The following is a 27,987-nucleotide window of genomic DNA, read 5'->3' as shown; positions in this document are numbered from 1 at the left end:
GAAGTGAACAGCAGGGCGTTTCCTCTGTGTAAACACAGTTCCCTCCTCCTGTTACTCACTACACTGGGTCAGGTCTCTGACTGCTGTGCCTGCTGGAGCTGCTGCTCTGTCTGTGATGGTGGATTTTCTGGATGTCGGTACACGGGAGGACTGTCGTTAACTGGGTCATCGCACACACACACACACACACACACACACACACACACTGTTATTGGACCTGAGCTGCTGATCTGTGACGTGTTAAAACCGGTATGTTATTTTGTGCTCACAGTCTCTAAGAACTGTATTCAAAATCTAAATCTACTCAAAAATCTTTCTAACACTAAATGAAAATAGCTTCACTTTTCTTTCATTCTTTTCTTTGAGTAATTCGAATTCAGATTTTTATTCAGAAAAGTGTACATAACCTATTTTGTACATTTTCTGGTAGAAAACCAGATGGAAACCATCAGGAATGTTTCCTTCAGGTTCACATTTACCCATGCTGCATCTCAGATCTCATCGACATGTTTGCTAATTTAGATGTATTGTGAGTAATCTCTAGTGTGTTCACACTGAGAAGGCCAATATGACTGACTAAACTAAGCGAAAAATGGACACTTTTTATAATAACGTGTAAAAACCATCATGCACTGCAGAATGGAAGGAGAAGGGCTTATATAACAGGTATATGAAATATTTCTGTCGGGATTTAGACCTCATCACTATACTGAAACAGCGCTAGTTAAAGTGACCAACATGTGTCAACATGGCTGCCAATGATGGTGTGTGTGGTGTTGCTTTAGTCTCTGTCTGAGTGCAGCAAACAGTGCTGGTTAAGCTAAAGCACTAATTAAAGCACTGAGCACAATCCTGCACTGTCGTTTATATCACACACAATTTTAATGTTATTAATTAACCCTTAAGCAGAAAATGGGTCTAAATTTGGCAAGCCTTTCTTGTATGAACCCACTTACAAGTATGTTCTATGTGTTCGTTTGTAAATGTAGTACATAGTAAATACCTTCCAGTATTATGTAATAGTTTGAAGTAAAACCTTTAATGAAGCTCTCACTTCATAGTGGAAACGTGAAATCTGGGCTACAGTACAGATACAGTGTGTATCTTTTATTAGCCATTGTTACAAGTGTGAGCGTTGAGATACTGATATGTATATCACAAGACTGAAATATGCTAATGAGCCCTTGATCCAATTTACTAAGCAGGTTTTTTTTTTTTTTTTTTTTTTTAGTCTTGTGGGATTCCTGAACAATTTAAGACGTTTCAGATGATAGTTTCTGGTGGTTTTGAATCAGAATCAGAATAATTTGAATCAATGAATCAGAGCATTTAATCAAAGTCGCGCGCACACACACACACACACACACACACAAATTTTATATCTTACACCACTTACACCACTATTTCTTTATGTGTGTGGCAGAGAGAATAATTTGCTGTGTATTGCATGGGTAATTTTCCGAGTGCTTTTTCGTGGAGCTTGACATGTCTGTGCTTATGTGATGACGAAGCAGGATTGGGCTTTCTGGAAGGTAATAACATGGTGGACTATGACCTGCAGTTAGTAAGGAAAAGCCAATAGGCAGATATGGGATTATTATGACCAAGGTATCATCTGAGGTAAAGACAAAGGCTGGCTTTCACATGATACTTGTAGTATGTGTGTACTACAGCACATGATATAACTGCAACTGTTTGTACATGATACTCGTTGTATGTGTGTACTACTGCATATGATATAACTGCAACTGCTTTTATAAAATGTGTTTTCTTTTAAATTCCTGCTTATTCCACACATTTACACCACAGCACTGTCGAATCCTCAATTCTGTTGTGTTGATTAATTTTATATAACAGACTCTATAGCAGATTCAAGACAAATCACAGGTTTATATTAACACACTCATTTGAGTATGCTCTAAACAAATTACACTGCTGGATGTTCCACATAAACAGATACAAGCGCGTGTAATTGTTGAGAAGGTGAAAAGTTCTGTGAGGAGCTGTTTATTTAGCATTTTTTGGAAGTCTTCGGTGTTAGCGGTTTCTAACGGTCAGAGGTAAAACTGTTCCTATAAAATGTCCAAAATGAGAAAGTCTTTAGGATGGAGATCTTTGTAGTTTCTCATTAACATGATAAGCTGCATTTTTTGTCTCATTAACTTCAAGAGATTGCGTATGAGAGGCTGGGGAGGGAATAACTACTCATACCTGCAGTAATATAAGTGATAAGAGGATCCATCTTGTGTCACTGACATTCCACAACAATATAAATAAAAATGATGTCTGATTACTGTTTGTTGTGATAAAAAGCTTAAGGATGCCATGCTTTTGGAAAGGAATGAACTTTGTGCTAGTAACCAATTGTCATGTTTTATTCCTGTTTGAATTACAAATGAAGCGTATTGAAATGGTAAAATTATCTGAATGCATATATTCTTTTACATTTGTGATAGACATCTAATCTCAATTATGTAATGTACAGTACGTTTATTCAGGATCGTCCTTGTCATAGCTCAGTGTGTGGGATGGTTTTAATTAGAAAGAGCAAGGTTAGCCTGACCATGAACTACAGATCCTTACATATAATGCTTGTATCCAATATGTTTTTGCAATTCAAACTTCGAGATAATCAAGATGGTGTTTCAAAAGACACAACAATAGCTCCCTGGATGTCCTTGGATCACTGAGCTACCATGCCCCCTTATGAGTGTTTGGGTGTTTTAGAGCAAAAGCGTTTCCCAGACCAGTGCCAGACAGAGTTTCTCACTTGTAGAAGGTACTCAGTGTTCTTGATGGCTTGGTACTTGGTACTTTGTCACAAAACCCAAATTCTGACCTCAGTACCAATGCAAGGTCACAAAGGCAGAAACTAAGAAGATATGTATATTGTAAATTAAAACAGCTGACAGTTAACGTAACCAATAAAAAGAAAAGGACACAGATACATGTAACAGTCTGGCATTACTGCTCGTACATATCTTTCTAATAATAAAATGTCATCATTTCACATTACTCATGAACATAGGTGTAATTTCCAAGCATTTCCTCTGGTTTAAATTACAAAGGTGAAAACTCAGCTATTCTCTGGATAAGTTACACTCAGTTTTCAGTTTTTTTTCATTGTGATATGTGTCACAGGATCAATTTAGTTAATTACTAAGAAAAAGCTTCTGTTTCTAGATTCAGCTCATTTTAATTAATAATCAAAATGGCAGACAGCTTTTCATGAAGATATTAACATATATGTTTCTACCTTTATTTCATGAAACATTTTGTCTCATAAATAAAACTCTTGTATAAGAGATGTAATCATTGGTCATTTCAGTTACCTCTTTTTGTTAACAATTTTGTTGTTGTGCAATACGTTTATTTTACACAACAGCAATTGTATGACAATGATTACATAAAACAATAAATGATTACCCCGTAAGCCCCTCCCCCCACCCTCCCTCAATTACTTTTGAGCCGGTGAAAATGGATGGACTATGTAAAAAAAAAAAAAAAAACCCTTGAAGTAAAGCCGAAAGTCTACACTTCAGTCACATGGTGATTGCTTCATTTCAAATCTATTGTGGTGGTTTACAGAGGCAAAAATGGGAAACCAAACTGTGCTGCTGTCCAAATACTTATGGACCCAACTGTATATGTAATTTGCAACACAACCTCCTATAGACTCTGTATAAATGTACACATTTCTGCAAGCTGGGACTATTATGTGCACATTCATACCACTGGCCTGGTAATGCATCACTGGTGAGTTTTGAAAGAGTTGGCATGTGCCACCATGACTTGCTCAGCCCATTTGTTTATTTCATACATTAGTCTTTGTTTGTTTAGTAATTGTTAAATTAATATTCAGTACATAAATTTGATTAGGGCAAATTTGTTCTCTCTCACTACAAGAGGGTGTTTAAGTCATTTAAAAATTCAGTTTCCAATGTTGATTCTCTTGTTTTTTTCCTGTATAGTCGCTGTGCTTCAGGTGTGTGTGTGTGTGTGTGTGTGTGTTTGGTTACAACAAAGGAGGAATAGTGGCGCTCTGTTTTATGCAGGGCTTGCATGGGTACAAATGCTGCAGACTCTATGCTGTTCTTGAATCAAATTTAGAAACGAATCAGGATTGCAATTTCAATACAGATTTTTGTGCGTCTTTAGCTTGGTACCTAGTAATATAATACCTACTAATTTGGATGAAAGATGTTTGGAAAGTCAGCCCTCGATTATTTTGATGTTCTCTCTAAAACCACACCTCAATACATGCACACTATCTAGACTAGAATGGTTGTACAAGAGGGGAAGATTATAAATATTATTAATTAACAGGTGAGTAGAGACGGCTGGTGCAGCCACAGAGATTCTCCTCTGAGCAGATGTTTTATTAAAGTTTCCATAATGTGAGGAAGAATTTTGGCAAATATACTCAGGAAAAATTAAGAAATGTCCCCTTTTCAGGAGACATTTTGTAAAATCCAAATAAGCTTTCTAGATCTTTCTTGGAAAGGGTTTAAACAATGTTTTTCATGCTTGTTCAATGAACCATAAACAATTACTGCACATTCACCTGTGGAACAGTCCTTAAGACACGAACAGTTTACAGATGGTCGGCAATTAAGGTCACAGTTACAATAACTTAGGACACTAAACAGACCTTTCTACACCATAGAAAAACACCATAGGAAAGATGTCTAGGATTCCTCTTTACCTGTGTGAACATGCCATAGTCCGGCTGCACGGAGACATGAGTACTGCAGATGTGGCCAGAGCAATAAGCTGCAATGTCTGTAATGTCAGACGCTTAAGACAGTGCTACAGGGAGACAGGAAGGACAGATGATCATCCTTTCAGTGGAAAATTACATGTAACCATGTGTCCCCCCAGACGTGATCAAGAACTTGCGAATGCCTTGGTGGAAGAGTGGAGTAACATCTCACAGCAAGAACTGACCAATCTGGTGCAGTCCATGAAGATGAGATGCACTATAGTACTTAAAGCAGCTGGTGGACACCAGATACTGACTGTTACTTTTAATATTGACCCCCACTTTGTTCAGGGATTCATTATTCCATTTCTGTTCCTCAGATGCCTGTGAAACTTGTTCAGTTTATGTCTCCGTTGTTGAATCTTTTTATGTTAATACAAATACTTACACATTTTCGCTTTTCCAAAGTACTGCAGGTGAGTTTTACAGGGAAAATGGATGTGTGTGTATACACACACCATGGTCATTGAAGAAGACAGGAACAGGTTATGCTGGCTCTGTCTTTATTTACTTGTTATCATTACAACCCAAAGTTTATTGCATCATGGGAGTGAGCGTTAAAGAACGGCCAGCTTAAGATGGTTCCATCATTGTTGACTGTTTGGATAGGTTACTCTTTGATTGGTTAATAATTTAAGTACAAAGATTATGACAGTTCTTGGTTAATGTTGAACTACTGTTTGGCTCTACTTTAAGCTCGTCTCAAGATACGCTTCCATTTCAGTCATTCATTCATCTTCAGTAACTGTTCTATCCTGGTCAGGGTCATAGTGGATCCAGAGCTTATGCTGGGAACATTGGGCACGAGGAAGGGAGAATTCACACCGGATGGGATGCCAAATTTCAATTCAATTCAATTCAATTTTATTTGTATAGCGCTTTTTACAATGGACATTGTCTCAAAGCAGCTTTACAGAAACATATAAACACAGCATACAGATTTTAAGTGTGTGAATTAATCATTATTGGGCAAGCCGGTGGCGACGGTGGTGAGGAAAAACTCCCTAAGATGATATGAGAAAGAAACCTTGAGAGGAACCAGACTCAGAAGGGAACCCGTCCTCCTCTGGGTAACAACGGATAGTGTGAAAGTAAAAGAAAGTTCATTATGGTTTTTACATGAAGTCTTTGTTGAACTAATCCACTGTTCACCAAAGGACACCTGAGCACAAAACTGCATGTGGTATTTGCAGTCTCAAGGCCATCACAGCAACTGTAGTCCCATCAACCACAGTGAGAATGCCCATGTGGACTTGAGGTCCAAAACTAATTCATGGTACTTCAAGCAGTACCATCCTAAGCATTTAACATATCCAATTCACCAATCTGCATGTTTTCAGACATTAGGAGAACCCAGAGGTCTAACAATGTCTGAAAGGTCTGAAACTTCACAGTAACTGAGCGCACCACCATGCCATTCACTTCTAAATCCACACCAGCTTTATAAACTGTTCACAATTCATGGGACGATTTGGAAGTCTTTAGATCTGAAACATAAAGCAAGTTAAAAAGTGCAGTCACGTAGGCTGATGAAATTGTCTTTATAATGACAGCTGAAGCATGATTAGTTTTATCTAAATGATTTTATAATGGATTTCACAGCTATAAATAATTTTTAATGTTAATCAACAGTGGTTGGGCCAGTTTCAGTTGAAAACTTCTATATAAAACCGACTATACTTTCAAAAAAGAGGTGGGTATACACAGCCAGTGTCCCCAGAGTAAGAGTGTCTATGGGCTAAACATTATTTATTAAATGTTAACTTGGACTTTGTAACTACTTACATTCCTGTAAGCTCTTAGTTCAAAGTTTAAAACAAACAGCTAATTTTTTTTTCTGAGAATTAGGTCATTTTAGTTGGAATTTCCTTGTTTGCCGTTTGTTGTTTGTTATTTTTCCTCAGATTTCTCAGATATCCAAGATAATTTTTTGACATACAGTTTTAGAAATATTATCTAGAAATGCATCTACAAATTTCAGACTGCATTAATACGACAATATGAGTACATTGCAAAACATTTCACAATCACAGTATAATCGCAATGTAGTATTGTTGGCCATATCATGTTAAACTTCTAAAGAAATATTTGTGAACATGTCACTCAATTTTCTTTAAACTATCCCAGTGAGAGCATGTCCACCATGGTGTTCTGCTGTGAAGAGAAGCTCGAGAGACTGACGCAGGAGCAGATCATCTCCAAATCCAAGATGGTGATCCAGGGCCTAGAGGCGCTGAAGAGCGACCACAACGTTATGCTGCACAGTCTGATGGAGACCATCAAATGCTTGAACAAGGACGAGGAGGCTGGCCTGGTGCATGAGAAATCCTCACTGCTGCACAAGTCTGTGGAGATGATCGAGCTAGGCCTGGAGGAGGCACAGGTGATTAAAGAAGTGAAGCAATTAAAGCAGGTTTGGATCCAGATAAAAACAAAGACATAAAAAAAAAAAACAGGACAAGGGTGTAAAAAAGTTCATTGAAATAGCAAGAAAAGCTTGCTGGATTTTTACTCTTAGTGGAGATGAGATGAAATGATGTTTTATGTATTGAGGGATACATTAACAGACGTCTGTGTGTTGTGCAGAAACACCTCTGAATGGTCGCTGTGTGTTACCCCTGCAGGTGATGACGGCTCTGGCTGCCCACCTGAGTGCAGTGGAAGCAGAGAAACAGAAGCTGCGAGCTCAGGTGCGTCGGCTTGATCAGGAGAACAAGTGGCTGTGGGAGGAACTGAGCAACGTGCAGCAGAAACTGCAGAAGTATGAGCAGAGCTTAGTCCAGTTAGAGGAGGAGAAGAAGCACCTGGAGTTCATGAACCAGCTCAAGAAGTACGACCCGGAAGTCTTGCTGGAGGTAGAACATACATACACACTCTCTCCTACACAGTGCTCTACCTTTTTTTTTTTTTTTTTTTTTTTTACTATGTTTAGACAGAAAGGCCAACAGGAAAATGAACACACGATCTATTCATTTCATATTAAAGTATTTTCAAGACAATAAGCATTACTGTAATTGAAGGTTGTAGTTCACTATTTACTACAGCCCTGACATAATGCTGTGTTCAAGAGCAAGTGGAAAATATGACGTTTTAAATACGGCAGCAACCATAGTGCAATATACTGTAAGACATAGTGTGTTTTAAAACTTTTAAGCAGGCAGGTTCTATTAATCAATAATACTATATGCTTTAAAGTCAGAAAGTATAAGAGGATAGTTGGATAAACAAAGTCTGTGGGGTTTTTTTGTTGTTGTTTTTTTGGTATGATTTTTGATAAAACTGCATGTTTTCATGTTTTTACTTTTTGCTACATCGTACTATAGTCTACATCCTATGTTCACTTTTTAACTGAAGCTTTGGAAGTTTAAGCACTAACCACACAAAAACCTTACGTGCGAGCTCATCACAAAAATGAACATCTAAAATATGCAAATCTATATCTTGAAAAGTCAGAGGCATTTTGTAAACAAGTGCTGTGGACTTATGATGTACTCTTTGGCCACCATTTCCAAAGGTATGTTTGGAGATAAAAAAGGAGCAGTAGTTGATGAAAAGAACACCTTGGCAACTGTTAAAAATGGGGGTGAATCTATTATACTTTGGGTTGTGTGGGATAAGTCATTACGCAGCAAATCTTAAAGCTTTTGTCACTGCAGTAATACTAATTTCTGCCAGTACAGTTGAAATGATTTTTGTTGTTGTTTTGTTGTTGTTATGTTAGCATCAAGTGTACAGTGCACCTTCACATAACCTTCTTGTATCAGCTGAGCATCTGCTAAATATTATAGTTGTCTTGAAACAATTATACATATTATAAAAAACACATTTCCTCTCCTATTACTTTTTCACTCCTGCTTTGTTTTTCACTTCCTCTCTCAGTGAATCAGTTAGGTGTGTTCAGTCTAAGTGTTTCTGTTTTTTCTCAATCAGTGCATATATTACATGTAAATATATGCCACGAGGCAGTCAGGCCAGAGCTCAGAAGGTCAAGTGAAAAACCAGGATGGAGGATAGCGTGCTGGTTGGAGATATTTTGTCCTAGGATTTTTAGGGGGAAATTCATGAGTAATAAATAAGTCTGTGTGTTTTATAGAGAACCAAATCCTTGTATGACTTAAACACTGTTTTCCCAACTTTTTAAAGCAAACCTTTACAAGGTAAAAGTGCTCATAAATTCTTGATGTCGTTATGCACACAGTTAACATTGGCTTTCAAAATTTAGACCCTAGACATTTCTTCTTTCCGGATATTGGCTTGAGCTTGGATCTGTTAGAGAGTTTGATATAACCACAATATCATACTGAAATTCATGTTTTGACCTATATGCATTTTAAAAAATACAAACATGGAATGGCATTTGATGGCAATATTAAATTAACTTAAATTGCATTGTTATTTTAAATTCCACAAAAAAGTTTTTTTAACAGAGTTTTTGGAGATCATTAATAGAAAGGAACACCAGAGATAGTAGTGGTGATATAATCAGAGTCATAATGAGGTTGTTATAAATGGGATTTTTGCAGGACATGGAAAAAGAGGAGACATCAAAAGACGTTATGGATGAGTTGTTCCCCAATGATGAAGAAGCGAATCAACCAGGAAGTAAGAATTTTCTATCATCTTGCCTTTCGCTATAAATGAGCATTTTTGATGTCTTTGAAGTGAATAAAAAAGCGATTCTCAGCTTCATTTCTGAAGCAGGAAGTGTGTCTCATTGGAATTATGAATTTATTCTGTGTACAGCATCAGGGCGAGTGAGCAGTGCGGCAGTGGCAGCGGCCCAGCAAGGGGGCTATGAGGTCCCTGCCCGCCTCAAAACCCTCCATAACCTGGTGATACAGTACGCCAACCAAGGCCGCTATGAAGTGGCAGTGCCACTCTGTAAACAGGCTCTAGAGGACCTGGAGAGGACTCTGGGCCATGATCACCCCGACGTAGCTACCATGCTCAACATCCTCGCTCTTGTATACAGGCCAGTCCTCATTTAAACAGTCATGTAGACAGTTACTAGGCAAATCTATCATGAGCATGTATTATGAACTCTCAGGTTCTTGTGTGTTCATTAACAATGAATGTCCTATTAACCCAGACTTCTGTTTACATTTTATGGCAAATCAGTTGTAGTGTATTGGGCACCAAATGTTCCCACAAGTATAAGAATATCTTACGGTTTTTGACCTTGTTGGGTCCTTGCAAGGAAACCTGCTTTTTTTAAACGGCAGCTTTTATTGCTTTAAAAAACATCCAAAGGGTTTCTTTTTGATTACTGTGGTTAAAGTTAGGGTTAGATTGAGGTGTAGGCATAGAATTAATTAGCTGGATTAATAAGTCAATGGATGGATCTCACAAGGATAATAAGACAAACATGTGTGTGTGTGTGTGTGTGTGTGTGTGTGTGTGTGTGTGTGTGTGTGTGTGTGTATGCAAAGAGGTGGGTAACTTTACATCACCTTGTAGTTTCATTTCCACTTAATTTTTACAAGCTAGGGATTTTTTTTAAACACTTTTATTTCTCCTTATTATTTTAAGGTTAAAAATGTCCTGACCATAATTTCTGTTATATACTTTGAGATACGTCCTTCTTACATCTGGAACTGTTTGTTTTACAGAGGATTATTAATATGCATAAATATTATATTTTTAACATTATATAAAAATGATATGGTATACCCTGAAGAAAGGATAAGCGGTATAGAAGATGGATGGATGGATGGATGGATATGGAATCATTCCACTCATACATCTCTGTAGTCTGTAGTTACATAAAGGTGATTACAGGAACAAATACCTATTAACCCTCCTATTATCTTCTGCGTCAATTTGAGCCATTTCCACATTTGAGATGTCTGAAATACTGGTTAATCTCTCTTTCTCTTTGTTTTTTTTTTTACTTTTCTCATTTAGGGTCATGAACTTATATGCAAATATTTCTTATTATAGCTTGTCTCAGACAAGCTGTAATAAAGGTTTACTGTTTTGAGCTGTTCTTTGCTGTTTTTGTGTGTATTTACACTGTGGAAGTCATTTTGCCCCATAACATAATGGGTGTACCTTTTTTCCAGCATAATAGGAGGGTTAAATAAATTCATCAGTGCAAAATGGTCATTAACAATAAAGGCTCATGTTGCAGTTCTAAAATCACTTGAATAAAAATGTTCACATTCAAAAGTGTGCGTTCAGCACACAATCATTTTCAGTATTGTTACCTTTTAGTAAACATAGTTTCAAATGATAAAATGAGGCTGCATTGGTCCCTTTACAGATTATTACCTTATACAAAATTTGAGTTGCTTCTGTCCTCTTTGTATTACAGGGAGCAGAGTAATTTTAAAGAAGCGTCCCGTCTCCTGTATGATGCTGTGACTATCAGAGAGAGGACTCTGGGTGAGGAGCATCCCTCGGTGAGTTCCAGCACACATACACACTCGGAGAACTAAACAGTACAAAAAGAGAAAGGGAACTTGAATAGTTTCACTGATGACAACTCCCTACCTTGGTCAGGCTTCATTAGTCGCATTAGTCAACCTGACAGTGAGCTCTCACTATTTTCCACACAGTGGTGGAACATTATTTTAAGTTTCGTGTGTTGTGTCACCTGCAGGTGGCTGCTACGCTGAATAACCTTGCAGTGCTGCATGGGAAGATGGGGAAGTACATAGAGGCTGAGCCGCTTTGTAAAAGAGCTCTGGAGCTGAGAGAGAAGGTACTCTACATTATTGCTTTTAAAAATTCAGCCTCTGACATTTTTATTATTCCCCTTTTTTTGTCTTATTAATTTCAAGAGAGGGAACAAAAAGTGACTGGTGAGGAAACAACTGTTTATCGCTTCTAAAACTTGTGAAAATGATAACAGGAACTAATTTAGTTTTGCAAAAATTCCACAACATTACACATAATGTGCAGTGTGTTTTTCCTTAATGAATAAAAAATAATTAGATTTGCCAAATTTCTGTGTATATACCACTTAATCTTTTATCATTTTCCTATAAGAGCATGTCCAATTGTACATACCTATGTACAGTGCCTTGCATAAGTATTTACCTCTACTTTTTTTCTTTCTTTCTTTCTTTTTTTTTTTTTACCGTAAAAAGCAAACAGGTGTTGCTTGCAGGTATTGACCCCCTGTGTCAATAATTGATAGAACCTCCTATTGCTGCAATTACAGCTTCTAGGATATCTCTAACAGCTTTACACATCTGGACCCTGGTATTTTTGACCATTCTTCTTGGTAAAATGTCTCTCTGTTGGTGTCCAGGTCCTGGGCAGAGATCACCCAGATGTGGCCAAGCAGTTGAATAACCTGGCACTGGTTTGTCAGAACCAGTGCAAGTATGATGAGGTGGAGTATTACTACTGCAGAGCCCTCGAAATATATGAGAAGAATCTGGGTCAGGAGGATCCCAATGTTGCCAAAACAAAGAACAATCTGGTGAATATCCACACTAGACTTGGATGATAACTGGAGTCCCCTTTTTTAGTTGCATTTGCACAGCATAGCATTCTGAAGAGCAATGTTATTTTTAGGGGTCCAAGCACCAACACTTTTGGAACCCCGTAGTTTTTCACATTCTTCTTCTGATTCTTCTTCTCTTCTTTTTCACCCACACCTTGTGAACCATAAGTCATACAGTGACATGTCTTTCCCTGAAATTAGCATTTAGGATTGGCAAAACATTTTAGACTAGCTATTGTGAACTAGTCCTAGAATTTTTTTTGGCATGTCTTCACAACATCGGTGTCAAAATACTCAACAGAGATTGAATCTCAATAATTATCAAAAGAATGTTCAAATTTATAAATAATATGGCCACCACATGCCAAGCAATCCTTCCAGGTAGGAGCTTAATTTACTCCAACAGTTGTAATTCATGATTAATTGTATGGATTTGCATAAAAGGTGGAACACATGTTGTGAGGACATATGCAAATGGTAGAACTTGGTCATTTATAGAGGGTAGGGTTACGTTCAAATATCTATTTAAATGTCTGGATTGTAATTATTGCTATATGCTATATCCATTACACACACACATGTCCGTATTCCTGATGACAACAGACAATATCTTTTTGCATTTCTTCTAGGCCTCATGCTATCTGAAACAGGGTAAATACAAGGAGGCTGAGATCCTGTACAAAGAGATTCTTACACAAGCTCACAAGAAGGAATTTGGGACAGTAGATGGTGAGTATTCTGCTCTTAAAGCAGAGATTCCCAAATGATGCCCACATCAGGAGGAGCCACCATGAGAAACAATAAAATGACAGTTTTAACCCAATAATCAACATTGCCAATGAGATAAAACGGTTCTACAAGTCACAGTACAGCTTCACAAAGATCAGCTCAGGAGCTGCTTAATCATCTTTTTATTAAACAGAGCCTATATGTGACTTAATGCAAGATATTCCATGTATACATCATTGAACACTCAACATATTAAGTAGCCTTAAACCTTTTTTAATCTAATCACTTCTAGTCTAGTTTTTGCAACTGTAATTAGAAAATGCTATAGCATTCTTGTTCTAAATTTTATTGTCTCTTGTAATGAATGGTTTCTCCGTTGAAATGACAGTATCTGCTCATATTAAGATATGAACTCTCTTGGATTAGATTGTTACTTGTGGTACTGTTTGGCCTCTCACACTTTGTCTCTTTCTCTCTGCAATGTTATCTACATGTTTAAAAAACAGCCCAAGACCTGGCTGAGAGAAGCTCGAGCTGATTATCGAGTGACCACCTTCATGTTCTGAAGACCAAGTGTTACTAAAAATTGCATTCTTGTGTTACGTGGCTAACTTGTAGTTTTCGATTTAAGACTGTCTAAAATAAACTAAAATGAAGCTATACTATTTTAACTCCATATAAAAAGTTTGAACCATAATGTCCGTCAGAGGTCAAATGTTCTACAGTAATTCACGTGTAAACAGATGTTTGGGTACACCAGAAGGGTGTGCTGGAATAGGCTTTACTACACTGTAAAACCGGATGAGTTCATTTAACTCAAAAAATCTGTTTCTTTAAGCCAAATACACTTAAATATAACAAGTTTGAGTTAATTTTTTGTTATATTTAAGTGTATTTAGCTTAAAAAATTGATTTATCAACTTAAAAATTTTGAGGTAGTTAATTTCCTCAGATTTCTTGAGTTAATTGAACTATCCAGGTTTACAGTGTATAAATTGTACTGTGCTATTTATTTATTCTTGATTCTGATTGGTCAGAAATTACATTTTCAATCTTGATTAATTTCCAATAACAGCACAACTCAGAATGTCGTGCAGTTGTAATTTACACGACCGGTTTATATTAATGTACTTGTTCTAGTACGTTACACGGCGATTTAACCCAGTGATTTTTAAAAAATGTGTGTGTTCTTTGATGTGAAGTTTTCTGTGAGAAGACATTTATTTATAATTTTTTGAAGGATGTTGCTTTGTAACAGTAAAACTCTAAGGTTCCCATTTTTATATGTTTCTAGCTGCTATAATGTAAGCGATAACTGGAACGAATTTGTTTCGTGGACATTCCACAACATATAAACTATAAACGGATAAAACATGCAATGTGCCATTCATTAATAAATAAACAATAGTTTACATCAGAAAATTGCCGTGTATAAAAAGAATTAAACATTTTAGGATGTGCTGTTATAGGAAAATAATCAACTTCGGAATGGTAATACATCACACCATCCTATTCTGTTTCAGTATTTACATATACTGTGTTTGGACTGGTTAGAAATTTGGCTTAAAATCCCAGCAGCAGAGGAAGTTTAATGGTACTCTCATTTAAACACAGCAATGTTCGCCATGTTTACCACATTGAAAGGAGATTATATGGTACAGTTTGATGCTATCAATTTTAAAAGTTTTAAGACCTAAAATAAAATTTTACACAATTTCTTCTCACCCAGTGCATAGTCAATCAGCCAGCACTACTAAGGTCTTTCTTAGTACTGAAGACACTATGTTAAGGTTGCCAGGTCTCAGGAAAATATCCAGCCCAAATACATCTCAAAAAACTTGACACTATCCCAAAAATGTTGGCATTATGCAATGATATATCACTGGCAATAGTTTAAGTTTGTTCATTCATTCATTCATTCATTCATTAACAAAGCACTTAACGTAACTATGTAAAGTCTCATTTCGGACTAGAAGACTAATCTACCTATGCAAAAAGCATTCTGACCTGCATCACTGTAATGTCTGCATAATTCCCAGTACAATAGAAATGCTTCTCTACCTTGTAAACACACTGTCTGCTCTTACGCGTTACCTTTATTCCCATAGTCTGTGCTTTCTGAAATCGACTAGAATTAACTTCGGTTATATGCTTTAAAATACGATTGTGGTGGCTGTGAACTATTTAGTAGCTAGCTCCTGAAAAAACCCTGCAGTTTCCATCTGCAACTTCTAAATGTAGGCCAATTTCTGTAAAAACTGGGGTCCTGGCAATCTTCGTCAATGCTAATATAGCAATAGCACAATGCTATTTCGATCACTTTAGAATTGTACAAACTGCACGTCAAAATCATCACAGAGTTACCTTAAAAGTCATTATTTGGTTCAGTGACACTTAAAACAGAAGAATAATTCTGTATAAAATATATTAAAATAAATCAAATTGGAACAATATAACAAACAGCAAAATGATGACGAGGCTGCTTTTTGTTTAGCTCTGCATTGGGCTTTGTCCATTTTTATAGATGACTGTACTATCATTCAGAGAATCTGTTCGGGTTTAGTTTAAGAAAACTAAAGTAGAAAAATTGAGACACCAGACATGCCTTGACTAAATTTTTGGGGTGAAGGACAAATTGTGTAAATATCATTCTGGTCATCTACAGCATTAGACTCTGTAACGGTGAAGAATAGCTACTTTTGCTGAGCACATTTTGGCTCATACAATCAAAAAATCTTTTTAAAAGAGTTAAAAATGAATTTGTTATGACATTGTTACTATATGTGAATATATAAGTGAATGTATAGTGTGTATTTTTACTTCTTTAATTAATTTTTTTTACTTCTCTCTTTGTAGCTTGTACCTTTATTTATACTTATATGCACTGATGTTACTATTGCTTCAGCTTTTCCTCTTCCATCTTTCTGATCAAAATTTTTTTAAATATATAAATATATTTATATACATAAAAATTTGTCTGTATGATCTTTATTTATTGGCATGATTTAAATTTATTCTGTTGATTTCTTTGATCACGGTTTCAATAAATCAGTATGTGATTGAGTAAATCAATAAATCAGTATGTGATTGAGTAAATCAATAAATCAGTATGTGATTGAGTAAATCAATAAATCAGTATGTGATTGAGTTTCTCCTATTGATTTTTTTTCCTTTAATTTAATTCAAATGTATTTATTTTTTAGACCTTTCACTTTTCAACATGTCTAACATTCAGAGTAACAGATATACAATACAATTAAATAGTGGATACTAAAATCAGTTTTTATATTCAGTTATTTGTCTCTGAATGACACTTTAGAGTTGTGGTATAGTCAGGGTAATTCGCCATTATGGCCGCACTACATTTATGTCATAGCTTTGAACCCGTATCCCTGTCTCTTTCCTCCTAGCTGAAAACAAGCCCATCTGGATTTATGCTGAGGAGGGCAGAGTAAGTCAATCCTAAAATGTGTCATAGTCTAGAGAAGCCACAGTTCACCGTTATACATCATCATGTAGGCTATATTTCACACAGAGCCAATCAGCACAGACTCACACATGAAGTGTTTTTATTTCTCTACTCTCTCACCCTCAGGGTATTCATAATGCTGAATTTAGAGGCTGCCAGGTGACTAGGTGAGCAAAACAAGGTCTAATTATACTGCCAACTCCCTTCAGCATTAACTCTCTCATCCAAATACAGCTGCATGTTCCAGAACCCGTGTGTTTGTGCCAGTTTAGTTTACATATCATTTCATTACATTTTTATTCAACCCTTAGTTATTCAGTTACTTAAAGTATCTTTACTAGTAACTACTATTCAGGAATCATATATTTTTTTTAAAAAACTAAAGAATATAGTTAGACGATTGACACAAGCAGGGAGTTTAGAGGTATTAAATCTCAACCCTTGAAGTATTGTGTTACATAGAAAAATGATTTTACAGTGAAAACTATCTGAGTCATAGAGACTCAGATTATAAAATAATCAAACTGTTCACCGCCTTGGCTGGGATTTGGGCTTAGACCAAGTGTGTTGTGTGTGATTTTGTTCATAGCCCTATAATAAACAGCGCCATTCGGAGTCTTGGAGTTCTGTATCGATATGAAGGCAAAAATGAAGCGGCAGAAATTATGGAAGAGTACGCTATGAGAACACACAAACCGGTCAGTGTCACATCGATTCCATCTTTACAATCAACCTCTGAAAAATCTACTAACGAATATCTGAGTCACATGACTCGTTACTTCTTATTACAGACATTTGTTCCTAATGACAGGAGCATTACAAATACACACCACAAACCTCAGTTCAAATTAGTTAGAGGTGTAACATGACACTTCATATTTTTAGGTTTTACTTCACATTTACGTCAACGGTGAATTATTTAATTTCTGAATACAGCTCTGTTTATTATGCATGTGTGTCTGCTTCAGGGAGCCACAATAGAGCCTCTGAAGGATGTGGGCCGGAGGAGAAGCGCTTCTCAATACAGCGTTAAGTATGAACCTGGAGCTGGTGACATTGTGGAGTGGAGTGGGGTGAGTGTTAAACATGTATACTGTACATCATAAATATTCAGTACAATGTTATGCAGTCAGCAGCATACACAGACGCACACTCCTGATCCTGAGTTCTCATACAAAACAAAATCAGCCTTGCTGTTAAAGGAGATATTTCTAAAATGTATAAATCCTCTTAATGATTATACACATCCAATAGTGCACAAAAATGTGGAAAGAAACTATAGTCTGGGCTAGAAAGTAATTAGTCCCAGTCTGAATACTGCCACAGGTAGGACTTTGCTACTGCATGTCATTGTGCGTATATTTACTGTGAACGCTGGTGGTATTATATTTCTTTGTTTCTTTCTTTCTTTTTTTGAAAGACTGGCCTGCTAGACTATTCATACTGCCGGACCCCCATGCTACTTGCCTATTAAAGATAAGGATCAAATTTAGTGCTCATTTAGTTTGTTATCTGTTTTTGTCTGCTTAACTGCTGTCTTAATGGTGTGTATTTATGTGTGTCAGAAAGAAAGAATGGCACATACTGAATAGATAAAGAAGGTTGCAAAGTGCTTCAGTGTAATTATAAAACCATTTACTCTTCATCTTGTCTGCCTTAAAGGAGCAATTTGGTGACAAATGAAAATTATATTTAAAAAAAATTCTGTGTATCAGCTTTAAAGTACTGTCCCAGCTGACTAAGGGGGAGAACGAGAGCAAATTTGATGAAGTAATTTGATGTGTCTAAGATGGCTACTCCATAATGTGCAGTTTTCAGCTACAAGGTAGTCATTTTAATAGCTTAGAGTAAGTCACCATATATCCTAAACCACAGCAGTAAATCTGTGTAACGTTATTGAAGAGCTAAGGCATTTTGGGTAACAAACAAACAAAAACGGACTTCTCTTCCATACATTCTAGCTTTCTAAAGGGGAAAACTCTATGTTGTAGGGTTCTACACAGACCTTTCAGTTTTCCCCAGGGTCAAACTAAAGAACCCATCAGGGTCTTAGAAAGACCTTTTTTCTGAGTGTAGTCACTTGCTTCATAGCTCTACTGCAATATTAAGAATCATGTCAGACACTAAACATCTTAGCTAAACAACTACATTAATAATAATAATAATAATAATAATAATAATAATAATAATAATAATAACAACATTGGACATTGGAGTGATAAATTGTTTAAATATATATATTTTTTACTTAACTGTTTCTGTAAGAAAAGGATGTGTGTATGACCGGGAGAGTCCTATCTGGGCCATTAGAAGTAGTGCTGCCCTCTTCTCAAGCCAAACTTCACCACCAGTGTGATCCACCCCATACTTATTCAGCACTGCATCATTATACAGAGACGTAATTAGCCATGTGGTTGCTAGTTAATTTTACATCGTACCATTTGGTTTTGGTGAATGCAGTGCTTGGAACTATCTGCCCTTATAAGAAACAAAACGAAGATGAAAAGGACTCATTTGTGAAGCTGTGGGTATGAAGAAACTGCTAATATGAAGAACTTTAAAGATACTTATTCCACCTGAAATAAGTGGGTACCGTCCTGATCTTGAAATCTGCATGTTTAAATCCCCTGACTGCCAAAGAGCAAGACCCTCAACCCTCACCAACTTGGTTAGAAACTTGGAGTGTATTTTGCATGTAGTCATCCTTAGTAACTGCCTGGTCAGGACCATGATGGTTTAAATTAGGCTGCTAGTTTGTATACATTTTGGTAAATAGAACCAACTAAATTTATTAGAATATATTGTGGGCAGGTACAAATGAAAATTGAAAAAAATATCTGTGCATATCTCTAGCAGAGACCAATTAGAATCTTTACAGCGCTTCTGGTTTAGGCCATGCCCACCTCAGTTTAAATCCAAATACAGACACAGATGCGAATATTTGAAGCATGAAACAAATACAGATACAGATAGTGTCACTGAGTTAGTGTGTGTAGGTTGTCATGCAATGAACTGTTTTCCCATTCCGGGTGTATTTCTACTTCATGAGCAGTGGTCCTATGAACACTCCAGATCCACCTGATGGAGCAGTTACTGCAGATGCATAAATGAATGAATGAATGAATAAGTACATGAACAATCAAATGCAATGCATAACACAGTAATTTACCTCATAGCACAATATGCGTTCACAAATATGTAGAGAGACATGATTTTAGACCATTGTTGCCCTCTAGTCTTACCAAAATTGGCCAGTTTGACTCAACAGAGAACTATATAGAGTACTCAGTAGCCATTAATTAAGCAATCAATCATCTCTGTGGCTTAAAGGCCTGTTGGTAAATCATTTCTGTCTGTTTCCTTTTTATTTCATGTATGGAATGCTCTGGTTTCACTGAGCTTTTTGTTGTGTTGGGACTGGGTTTTAGTGTTTTTTTTTATGTTCTCTGTCTTCACTCTCCAGTCTTTCCTTCTCTCCCCTGTTTTCTCTCTCTCTTTCTCTCTTTTGGAATTAGGCTATAATTTGTCATCTTCCTCCTTTTTGCTTCCACAACAAATCAGATCACATTGCGTTTCTCTTTATGAACTTCTCATTTATTCTGTTATTCCCCTTTTATTTATTTCTCTCTGTAGCTTTTGCTTTATTTGTATTTGTTACTCTTTTGTGTTGGGTTAAATTACAGCCTCACAGCTAGAATTTAATGATCACAGCTGTGTTAAATATCAAAGGCTAGATTTTATGAGACAGTTAAAGCTCAGATGAAACACATGGGTCAGATTGTAGGGACTTGAGGCAGTTTGTTGTTCTGCTCACATTCCTGTGTTTATTGGCTGACTCTAAATGACTTTATGAACCTGATATGGTACCCTATGAAACTATTGGAATGACAAGGCCAATTTTTTTTCTTTTTCTTTAGACTGAAGATATTTGGGTTTCAGATCAAAAGATGAACATAAGAAGAGAGTTTAGAATTTCAGCTTTTATTTCCTGGTATTTATATGTACATGTGTTAAATGACATAGAACATAGCACATTTTGTACAAGACTACCCAATCTGTGGGCGTGCAAAAATATTGGCACATGTGATTGACAGGTGTTTCTTGTTACCCAGGTGTGTCCTGTTAGATTGATTGTTTAAACAATAAATAGCTCTGAACATCTACTCTGGGTTTTGGACTTCAGTTTCACCTGTGAAAAGGATAAGGATTTAAAAAGGATAAGCCAACATGAAAACCAGAGAGCTGTCTATGGGCGAAAAGCAAGCCATTTTGAAGTTGAGAAAAGAGGTAATATCTATCAGAGGCATTGCACAAACATTGGGCATAGCCAAGACAAGTATTTGGAATGTCTACTGGTGTACTGAGCAACACACACTGAATGGGTTGGCCAAGGAAAACAACAACAACTGATGACAGAAACAAGAACTGTGAAGAAAAAAAAATCATGCAGCAAGACAATGATCCAAAACACACTGCCAATTCAACAAGGGACTTTATCAGGGAGAAAAAGTGTAAATACCAGGAGCTGACATCCTAAAGCTGACATCCTAAACTAGGATGTCATAAAAGCTGACATCCTAAACTCTCATCTCATATTCATCTTTTGATTTCAAAGCCAAATGTCTTTGGTGTACGGCACAAACAATTTAATTGGCCTTGCCGTTCCAATAGTTTCATATGTATGCGAAAGGGAAACACCATTGTTTGAGAGAAAAGCTATGTGGCCCAGGTGTAATAGTATGCAAAACTTACTTTACTATAACAGATACTATATACAAAGGTACCATAGCAGATAACCCAGGTTCACATTGTTCACTGCATAGCAATATCTGTTATATTATAACTTTTATATTTAAAAAGATAATGTTAAATGTACAATATTTAACATGCTAGTACAAGGATTATATTACTTTAAATACATTAAAATTATTCATTAAGGAAAAACCTGTATATAAAATACAGACTTCATGAATTTCTTTTTCTGGTCAATAAATTGTAAAATAGGTCAAATAGGGGAGCAACACTTTTACACTTGACCGTGTATAATTACAGTTGTGTTATATTTGGCCAAATGATCATGTGTAAATAAATCTGCAATGCATGGATGCCAATGAAGATATACGCTTATGTTATAAGACTTTGAATTCAAGGATGTTTGTCTTAATGGGTCTAAGCTTATACAGGCATATAGTTTTCCACACTGATTCTTAAAGAAATCATTTGTGGGGAAAACAATATGCCTGAAAGAGCTTACTTAAGAAAGAGCGTAGTGGCAAGTCGTTTTCTTCAGTGTTCCAGACACTAAGCGGAGATTTGAGACATCATTTGCAAAGAGAGTGTATCTCAGTGTGGGGCGGAAAAGGCTTTAAATGTGCTTGGCCTTTCGACTGTGATAATGAGTGAGGCAGACTAGGGGAGGCAGCCATTTGTTTACAAAAGAAGCTTACTTTAAAAGTAAAAGGAGGAAAAGTCTGTGCTCAAAATGGCAGCTGGAGGTGGACTTTTTACACCAAACACATCAACCCAGTTGAAATCCAGTGCTGTAGTCATGATGTTTATACTTCAAAGAAGCATTTGTGTTTTAAAATATGCCTGTACATTCTTTTAATTGGCTTGTTTTGGCTAAGAGAAGTATATCATTTATTGCTTTATTATTGGCATCAGCATAGGTAATACCTTTAGAAATAACCATCCTTCCACTTAAATGTAACATGAAATAAAGTATAATAACTAAATGTAATGGTAAGAAAAAGGAGCAAAAAAAAAAATACAAATACAAATACAATGAAAAGTGCAGATTATAATTCTTAAAAGTGAGATTTGCAATATTGCTATGTTTTGGATCGCAAATGTTTCTTCAATTTAGATTTCTGTTTACAATTTGGTTATGTGCTATTTCTTCCCTGATAAAACGGCAAATGACAAAAAAGCGCATACAGTTTTAATGAAGTGGGTGGGGTCGGTTCATTACAATTGCAATTCACTTTTCAGGCAGCAGAGGGCTCTAAATACCCAAACTGCTCTGTCAGTGTGGAATAAACAACACATCTTGACATTTTAATCATTTTTACTGAAATCCACAAGGTATTACCTGAGTGTTCCTTGTTGTATTATCAGTATTGATGTTTGTATGTGGGGGTGTTTCGTGTGCTTAACTGTAGTAACAGTAGTGACTGTTTATCTATGAATGCTGTTTGTACGGTGTGGACTTTCTTAATGTCATTGACACAAGCCAGTAAATGGCTTACAATTTTGAAGGAGTGATCTGTCTGATCTGGAGCTCTCTGATTATTGGCTTCCTCTCATGTGGTGACCTACATCTTGGTTTCCGTGGGAACAGGGTTTACCGCAAGCACTGCTGAAATCCAGCATGCACTGATTGTCCCGAGCTGTTCATTAGTCCCTTTATTGTGTGTGTGTGTGTGTGTGTGTGTGTGTGTGTGTGTGTGTGTGTGTGTGTGTGTGTGTGTGAGGGATATGTTGCATATGGGAAGCTATGTCCATATGAATTCTACCTAAATAAATTGGCAACCTGACAATACAGTGTTTGCATGTAAGTAAGAACAGTACCTCCCCAGCTAACAATTTTTGGTTCCCATAATGTTCTGGGAACATTAGTTTTTGGTTACAAAATTAAAACCTAAAAATAACCATTATAGAACGTTCTGTATAGGTTCTCTTTAGGTTGTTAAAAAAAATAAAATAAACTGTGCAACTTTTGGTTACAAAAGAACCTACAGAGAACGTTCCTAGAACGTTATTAGCTTTCCAAAAAATAACCAAACAGGAATCATATGCTAACGTTAGGGGAACATTCTGTGTTTCCTGGGTCAGGTGTGTGTGTGTTCATGTTTTTATATATTGTTAGGGACCAAATGCCTCACCAGGAATAGAAAATTCTGACAGTTTTGTGGAGGGGAAAAAAAGGAATTTTCCTTATGGGGACATGCCTAGTTATTTATTTATTTGTTTGTTTGTTTGTTTGTTGGTTGGTTTGTTATTTATTTTTTTTATTTAACAAAAACTGCAGCTTTAACATGAAAAACTTTAAGTGCTAAATGGTTTCCTTTTAATTACTGAGATTAAGGTTAGTTGCACACATCGCATTAATTAGCTGTATAAATAATCATGTCAGAGAAAGATCTTCCCAAGGATAATAAGACAATAAGTGTGTGTGTGTCTGTGTGTGTGTGTGTATGTGTTTGTGTAGGATGGGGCTTTGAAAAGGGCTGGTTCTCTGGGTAGAATGCGAGAGGTGCTGCGCAGGAGCAGCGAGATGCTGGTGAAGAAACTGCAGGAAACTATACTGCAAGATTCCCCTAACCCTAAGTAAGATTTACATTCATCTACATATCTCAAACTATTTAAGAGCCCGCATTCTACTTTCAAATAAAGTACTTTCCACGTTGCTTGATATCAAAAATGTGTAAATTATATATCAATTCATTTATGTATCAATTCCCCATTTTTAAAAGAGACTGGACAGCCCTAGTATACAGATTACCACAGAATCGCTTTCCAGAATTTCTGACCTAATTTCTTTGCTGTTTTTCCTTGAATGAAATTTCAGGAGATATTCTGATATTTGGAACATCTCACACAGATATAATAACTGCACTTTATCTTTGATCTCATGCAGCTTGAAGAGAGCGGCCTCACTGAATTACCTGAACAGGACAGGAGATGATTATAAGGCTTTTCAGGTGAGATGATTCAGGGTGAATAAACCAGTATCGATATCTAATCTAATAATCACAGTTTGCCAGTGATGTAGCCCATGCTATGAAAGATCATGTTTTACATATTGCTTAATCATTTTGGAAATGATTATTGCTGTAGAGATTTACTAAAACTGAGTCTGGTCATGGAGATATGTGGCTTAACATGAAGCTTTAGAGTTTAGAGTGCTATAAATAGTGTGCTATAAATCAGGAATTAGAAATGATTTGGTTTTCATTTCATCGTTTTGAACAGAAACAATATTTTTACGTTCCTGCTCCATCATTCCAACACTCCTCTCTGGTTAGACTGAAATAAGAATGGTTAATAATAACGTTCTTTACATATGATGGAAGAAGAAGAAGCCTTTATTTGTCACTTATTCCTTACAGCACAGTGAAATTTTTTCTTCACAGCATGTTAGGAAGCTGTGGTGAGAGCACAGGGTCAGCCATGATACGGCGCCCCTGGAGCAGATAGAGCTAAAGGCCTTAATCATTTATTAACAGTGGGCCCAACAGTGGCATCTTGGGGGTGGAGCTTGAACCCCTGACCCACTGCTTATAGGAAACTTATATAAATAAAACCCAACACTGTATTAAAACAGAAATATGTGTACATTTTCAGAGCATCGTTCTACTTTGCAGTGTGATTTGTTGCTTGCAGAAACGTAGGAAAATTACTTTCTGTCGTTGTACCATCGCCCTGAGAAACCTGGCTATATCAGCTAACTAACGTCATATGTTCCTGTAACCAGGCAAACAGGAAGTGATGATTTCTGGACAGGAATTTAAGTGTAAAAAGGAAAAACATTTTCAAGTTTAGATATCCGGTTAAGCACTGTTAAAATATTTTTTTCACTCTGGAACTATTTAGAGTTCGCATTTTCAATTACGGTCAATTAAATACTTAGATTTTGCTTCCTGTAAAGTTTCTAATCCCTGATATAAATATCAGGACCACAACATTCAAACAAGACCTTTTGACTAGAGATGCACCGATACAAAATTTGTTAGCCGTTACTGATAGCCGATGATTCAGAGTGATATCGGCCGATACGATGACCGATACTGATAGTTCTGCCTTTTCTGCCTTCTTTTAAATGAATAATAATTAATTCCAAAATTCTGAAAGAAATGCAAATAAAAACGTTATTCTCTCCATTTCAGCAAGTTGTTTCACAGTAACTGGTCTCATACACAGAAAACACATTACTCACATTAACATTAACACATGAAATACATTCTGAAGATTAAAGTAAGATTATTAACTTATTGAATGTTATTAATTCATATTAACGTTGACTGAATTCTAAAAAAGCCTCCTGTTAGTCTCACATTCACTCCCCACAAACAAACACCATTCTACTTCATCACTGACATCAAACTGATAATATATAATATCAACTTTTTTATATATATTAACATTAACTAGATATGAAATATACTACTATACTATCAATATATACTTTTTTGTCAACTCATGTTCATTTAAATCTTTCAACGGCGTACTGGTGCTTTAATTCAGCTCGAGCAGCGCGGGGAAAAAAATTAGACTCGATGGTGAAACTCCCGCTTCACTGCTGCGGCGTCCGGTGTGAAATTTTATCAGTGCAGAGATTACAGAGGTTACAGAGATTACACACTGCAGTTTTGCCATTATTCCACACAAGAAACATCATCTTTACACGCAGCATGAAATCCGTGTGTTTTCCCGCCCCCTTTTGATTGACAGGATGTAATCAGCCCTGATCATCGGATATTTCTAAATATTTTCCGATTATTGGCCAATACATCGGTGCATCTCTACTTGTGACCCATTATATTTTGTTGCTGTTTCTACACCAATCATAGTCCTGGTCATCCAGCAAGAGGCTTGTGTGTAGGGCTGGACGATATGACAAAAATATCATAACACGATACTTGAGGACATTTCTATCATACACAGTGCTTATAACAATATATAATTTAGCTAACAAACTGTCTGCAAAACAGTAGTAAAATAAACAACAAAAAAAGCTAAACTCAGTCTGACGATACTTTTCTTTAATGCCTACAAATTCAAATCAATGGAATCCATTCTGTACCATTTAATGTGTAATTATTAAACATCACGGTACCAACGATATTTCAGAAAAGTGTATTGCGTAATCGTTTATTACGATATCAATATTATATCCATATATTGCCCTATCGTATTTGTGAGTATCATCAACCTATCTAAATAAATCACCACCACATATTTATTTTCATAAATTTGGATAATTTAAAAAAAATTAATTATTTATTGTTAGCAATAAATAAAAATGGGCAGAAATGGGTGTAGCTCTCTGAGATTGAACCCTGCTGCTGAAACTCTTTCTGTTCACAGGGTGGGAAAGCAGGAAGAAAGCTGAAAGACAGTCGAGGCCTGAGCTCCAGCACTGTGGAGCTGTTTGATGGCACTGAAAAATAGAACACACACACACACACACACTCACACGGTTATAGTGCTGTTATAGATGTTGGTTGGTTTTTGTGTACTGTAAAGTTGAAATCATGCTTGAATGTTAAAACCAGCAATCACTGTTATTAATAATTAAGGAATGTACCTATACAATATTTTTATATGGAATGTGTAATGTGATTTATTTGATCAAAACAGCTGTTATTTTTGATTCTCCGTTCACCATTTGAATGTTCACACCTCTCAGGGAAATCTGACTCTCCCACAAATAAGGCAGTGACGACTAAGCACAGGTTATGTACCTAAAACTGTTTTTTTTTTCTTTGTTTATTTATTTGTTTTACTGCACGGTCATGTGCACTTCATAGCATAGTGTAACAGCTGGGTATTTGTTCGTGATTATGAATGCAAGCATTTGCAATAGCATTGGACTACACTCACAACGCATAATTACGTTCAACAGAAAGAGAAGTAAGGAAAATTATACCTAAAAATAAGTGACATTACAAATGCATCCATCTATTTTCTATACCGCTTATCCTACAGGGTGGCAGGGAACCTGGAGCCTATCCCAGGGGGCATGGGGCACAAGGCGGGGTACACCCTGGATGGGGTGCCAATCCATCACAGGGCACAATCACATACACATTGACACACTCATTCATACACTATGGACACTTTAGCCATGCCAATCAGCCTACCATGCATGTTTTTGGACTGGGGGAGGAAACCGTAGTACCCAAAGGAAACCCCCGCAGCACGGGGAGAACATGCAAACTCCATACACACAGGGGCGTGGCAGGAATCCAACCCCCAACCCTGGAGGTGTGAGGCAAACATGCTAACCGCTAAGCCAATGTGCGGCCATGATATTACAAATGTTAGATGTAATTTTCTTATGTCATCATAGAATGTCTTTCCTGATGCTGCACGAGCTACTCAGGGTTAAAGGTAACAAAAACATGTTGATTATCTGTATAGTTTATTCAGTGATACCGGGAGAGAGGTTTGTATTGGACTGTATGGCTCTTACACCAATTAGTGCTGTGGAACTTCCTGTTGATTTGCTTTCAAATAAGGTACAAGATTACTGTTTTATCTGTATACTTTTATTTTTGGACCACTCAAAGCTGTGAATTTCATTATTTTGACTTAAAGGGAACAGAAATCCTGTGGAGATCATTTTGTGCCAAAAGCCTTGGACAAAATACATGATTTACAAGCAGAGTAAATAATTCAATCTTTACAATATTTTGCAGTTACACAGTTTCCTATTTGATACAGTTTTCTAGTATTTATTTGCAGGTTTCATTTAGGTATTTTTTTCTGGGGGTGTTTTACTTCTGATGTCTTACTGTTGAGTTCGGACTGAGAGGGAGGAAGATAAAGGAGGGTCTTAAATATCTATTC

At 36.5% G+C, this 27,987-nt stretch overlaps 1 protein-coding gene across 4 annotated transcripts; it reads left to right on the top strand.

The window, feature by feature from the left end:
* Positions 1-55: 55 nt before the first annotated feature.
* Positions 56-27,856, top strand: LOC108270965 (kinesin light chain 1). Of its 4 annotated transcripts, none has more exons than XM_017478040.3 (16): positions 56-249; positions 6,890-7,175; positions 7,387-7,617; positions 9,286-9,364; positions 9,506-9,734; positions 11,076-11,163; positions 11,364-11,465; positions 12,018-12,191; positions 12,845-12,944; positions 16,355-16,395; positions 16,540-16,580; positions 17,003-17,111; positions 17,382-17,486; positions 23,624-23,742; positions 24,053-24,116; positions 26,503-27,856. In XM_017478040.3, exons 2-16 carry the CDS (start codon positions 6,897-6,899, stop codon positions 26,584-26,586), a joined length of 1,845 nt encoding a protein of 614 aa, XP_017333529.1. In that variant the 5' UTR covers positions 56-249; positions 6,890-6,896; the 3' UTR covers positions 26,587-27,856. The 4 variants fall into 4 exon arrangements, with proteins under 4 accessions (XP_017333529.1, XP_017333532.1, XP_017333526.1 ...); XM_017478037.3 differs by lacking the exon at positions 56-249 and adding an exon at positions 3,508-3,756; XM_017478039.3 differs by lacking the exon at positions 56-249 and adding an exon at positions 3,509-3,756 and having other exon boundaries at positions 6,890-7,145.
* The last annotated feature ends 131 nt before the right edge of the window (positions 27,857-27,987 follow it).

The sequence above is a fragment of the Ictalurus punctatus genome, chromosome 10 (assembly GCF_001660625.3).
Source record: "Ictalurus punctatus breed USDA103 chromosome 10, Coco_2.0, whole genome shotgun sequence".
NCBI lineage: Eukaryota > Metazoa > Chordata > Actinopteri > Siluriformes > Ictaluridae > Ictalurus > Ictalurus punctatus.
Note: the sequence above shows the minus strand (reverse complement) of the source record. Positions and strands in the feature narration are given on the sequence as shown.

Bases quoted from the DNA above. Each gene is read 5' to 3' on its own strand.
- LOC108270965 (XM_017478037.3), top strand. From the start codon at position 3,632: ATGGACCCAACTGTATATGTAATTTGCAACACAACCTCCTATAGACTC. The intron at 3,757-6,889 runs GTGAGTTTTGAA...AAACTATCCCAG, and splicing joins GGCCTGGTAATGCATCACTG to TGAGAGCATGTCCACCATGG. The intron at 23,743-24,052 runs GTAAGATTTACA...GATCTCATGCAG, and splicing joins CAAGATTCCCCTAACCCTAA to CTTGAAGAGAGCGGCCTCAC.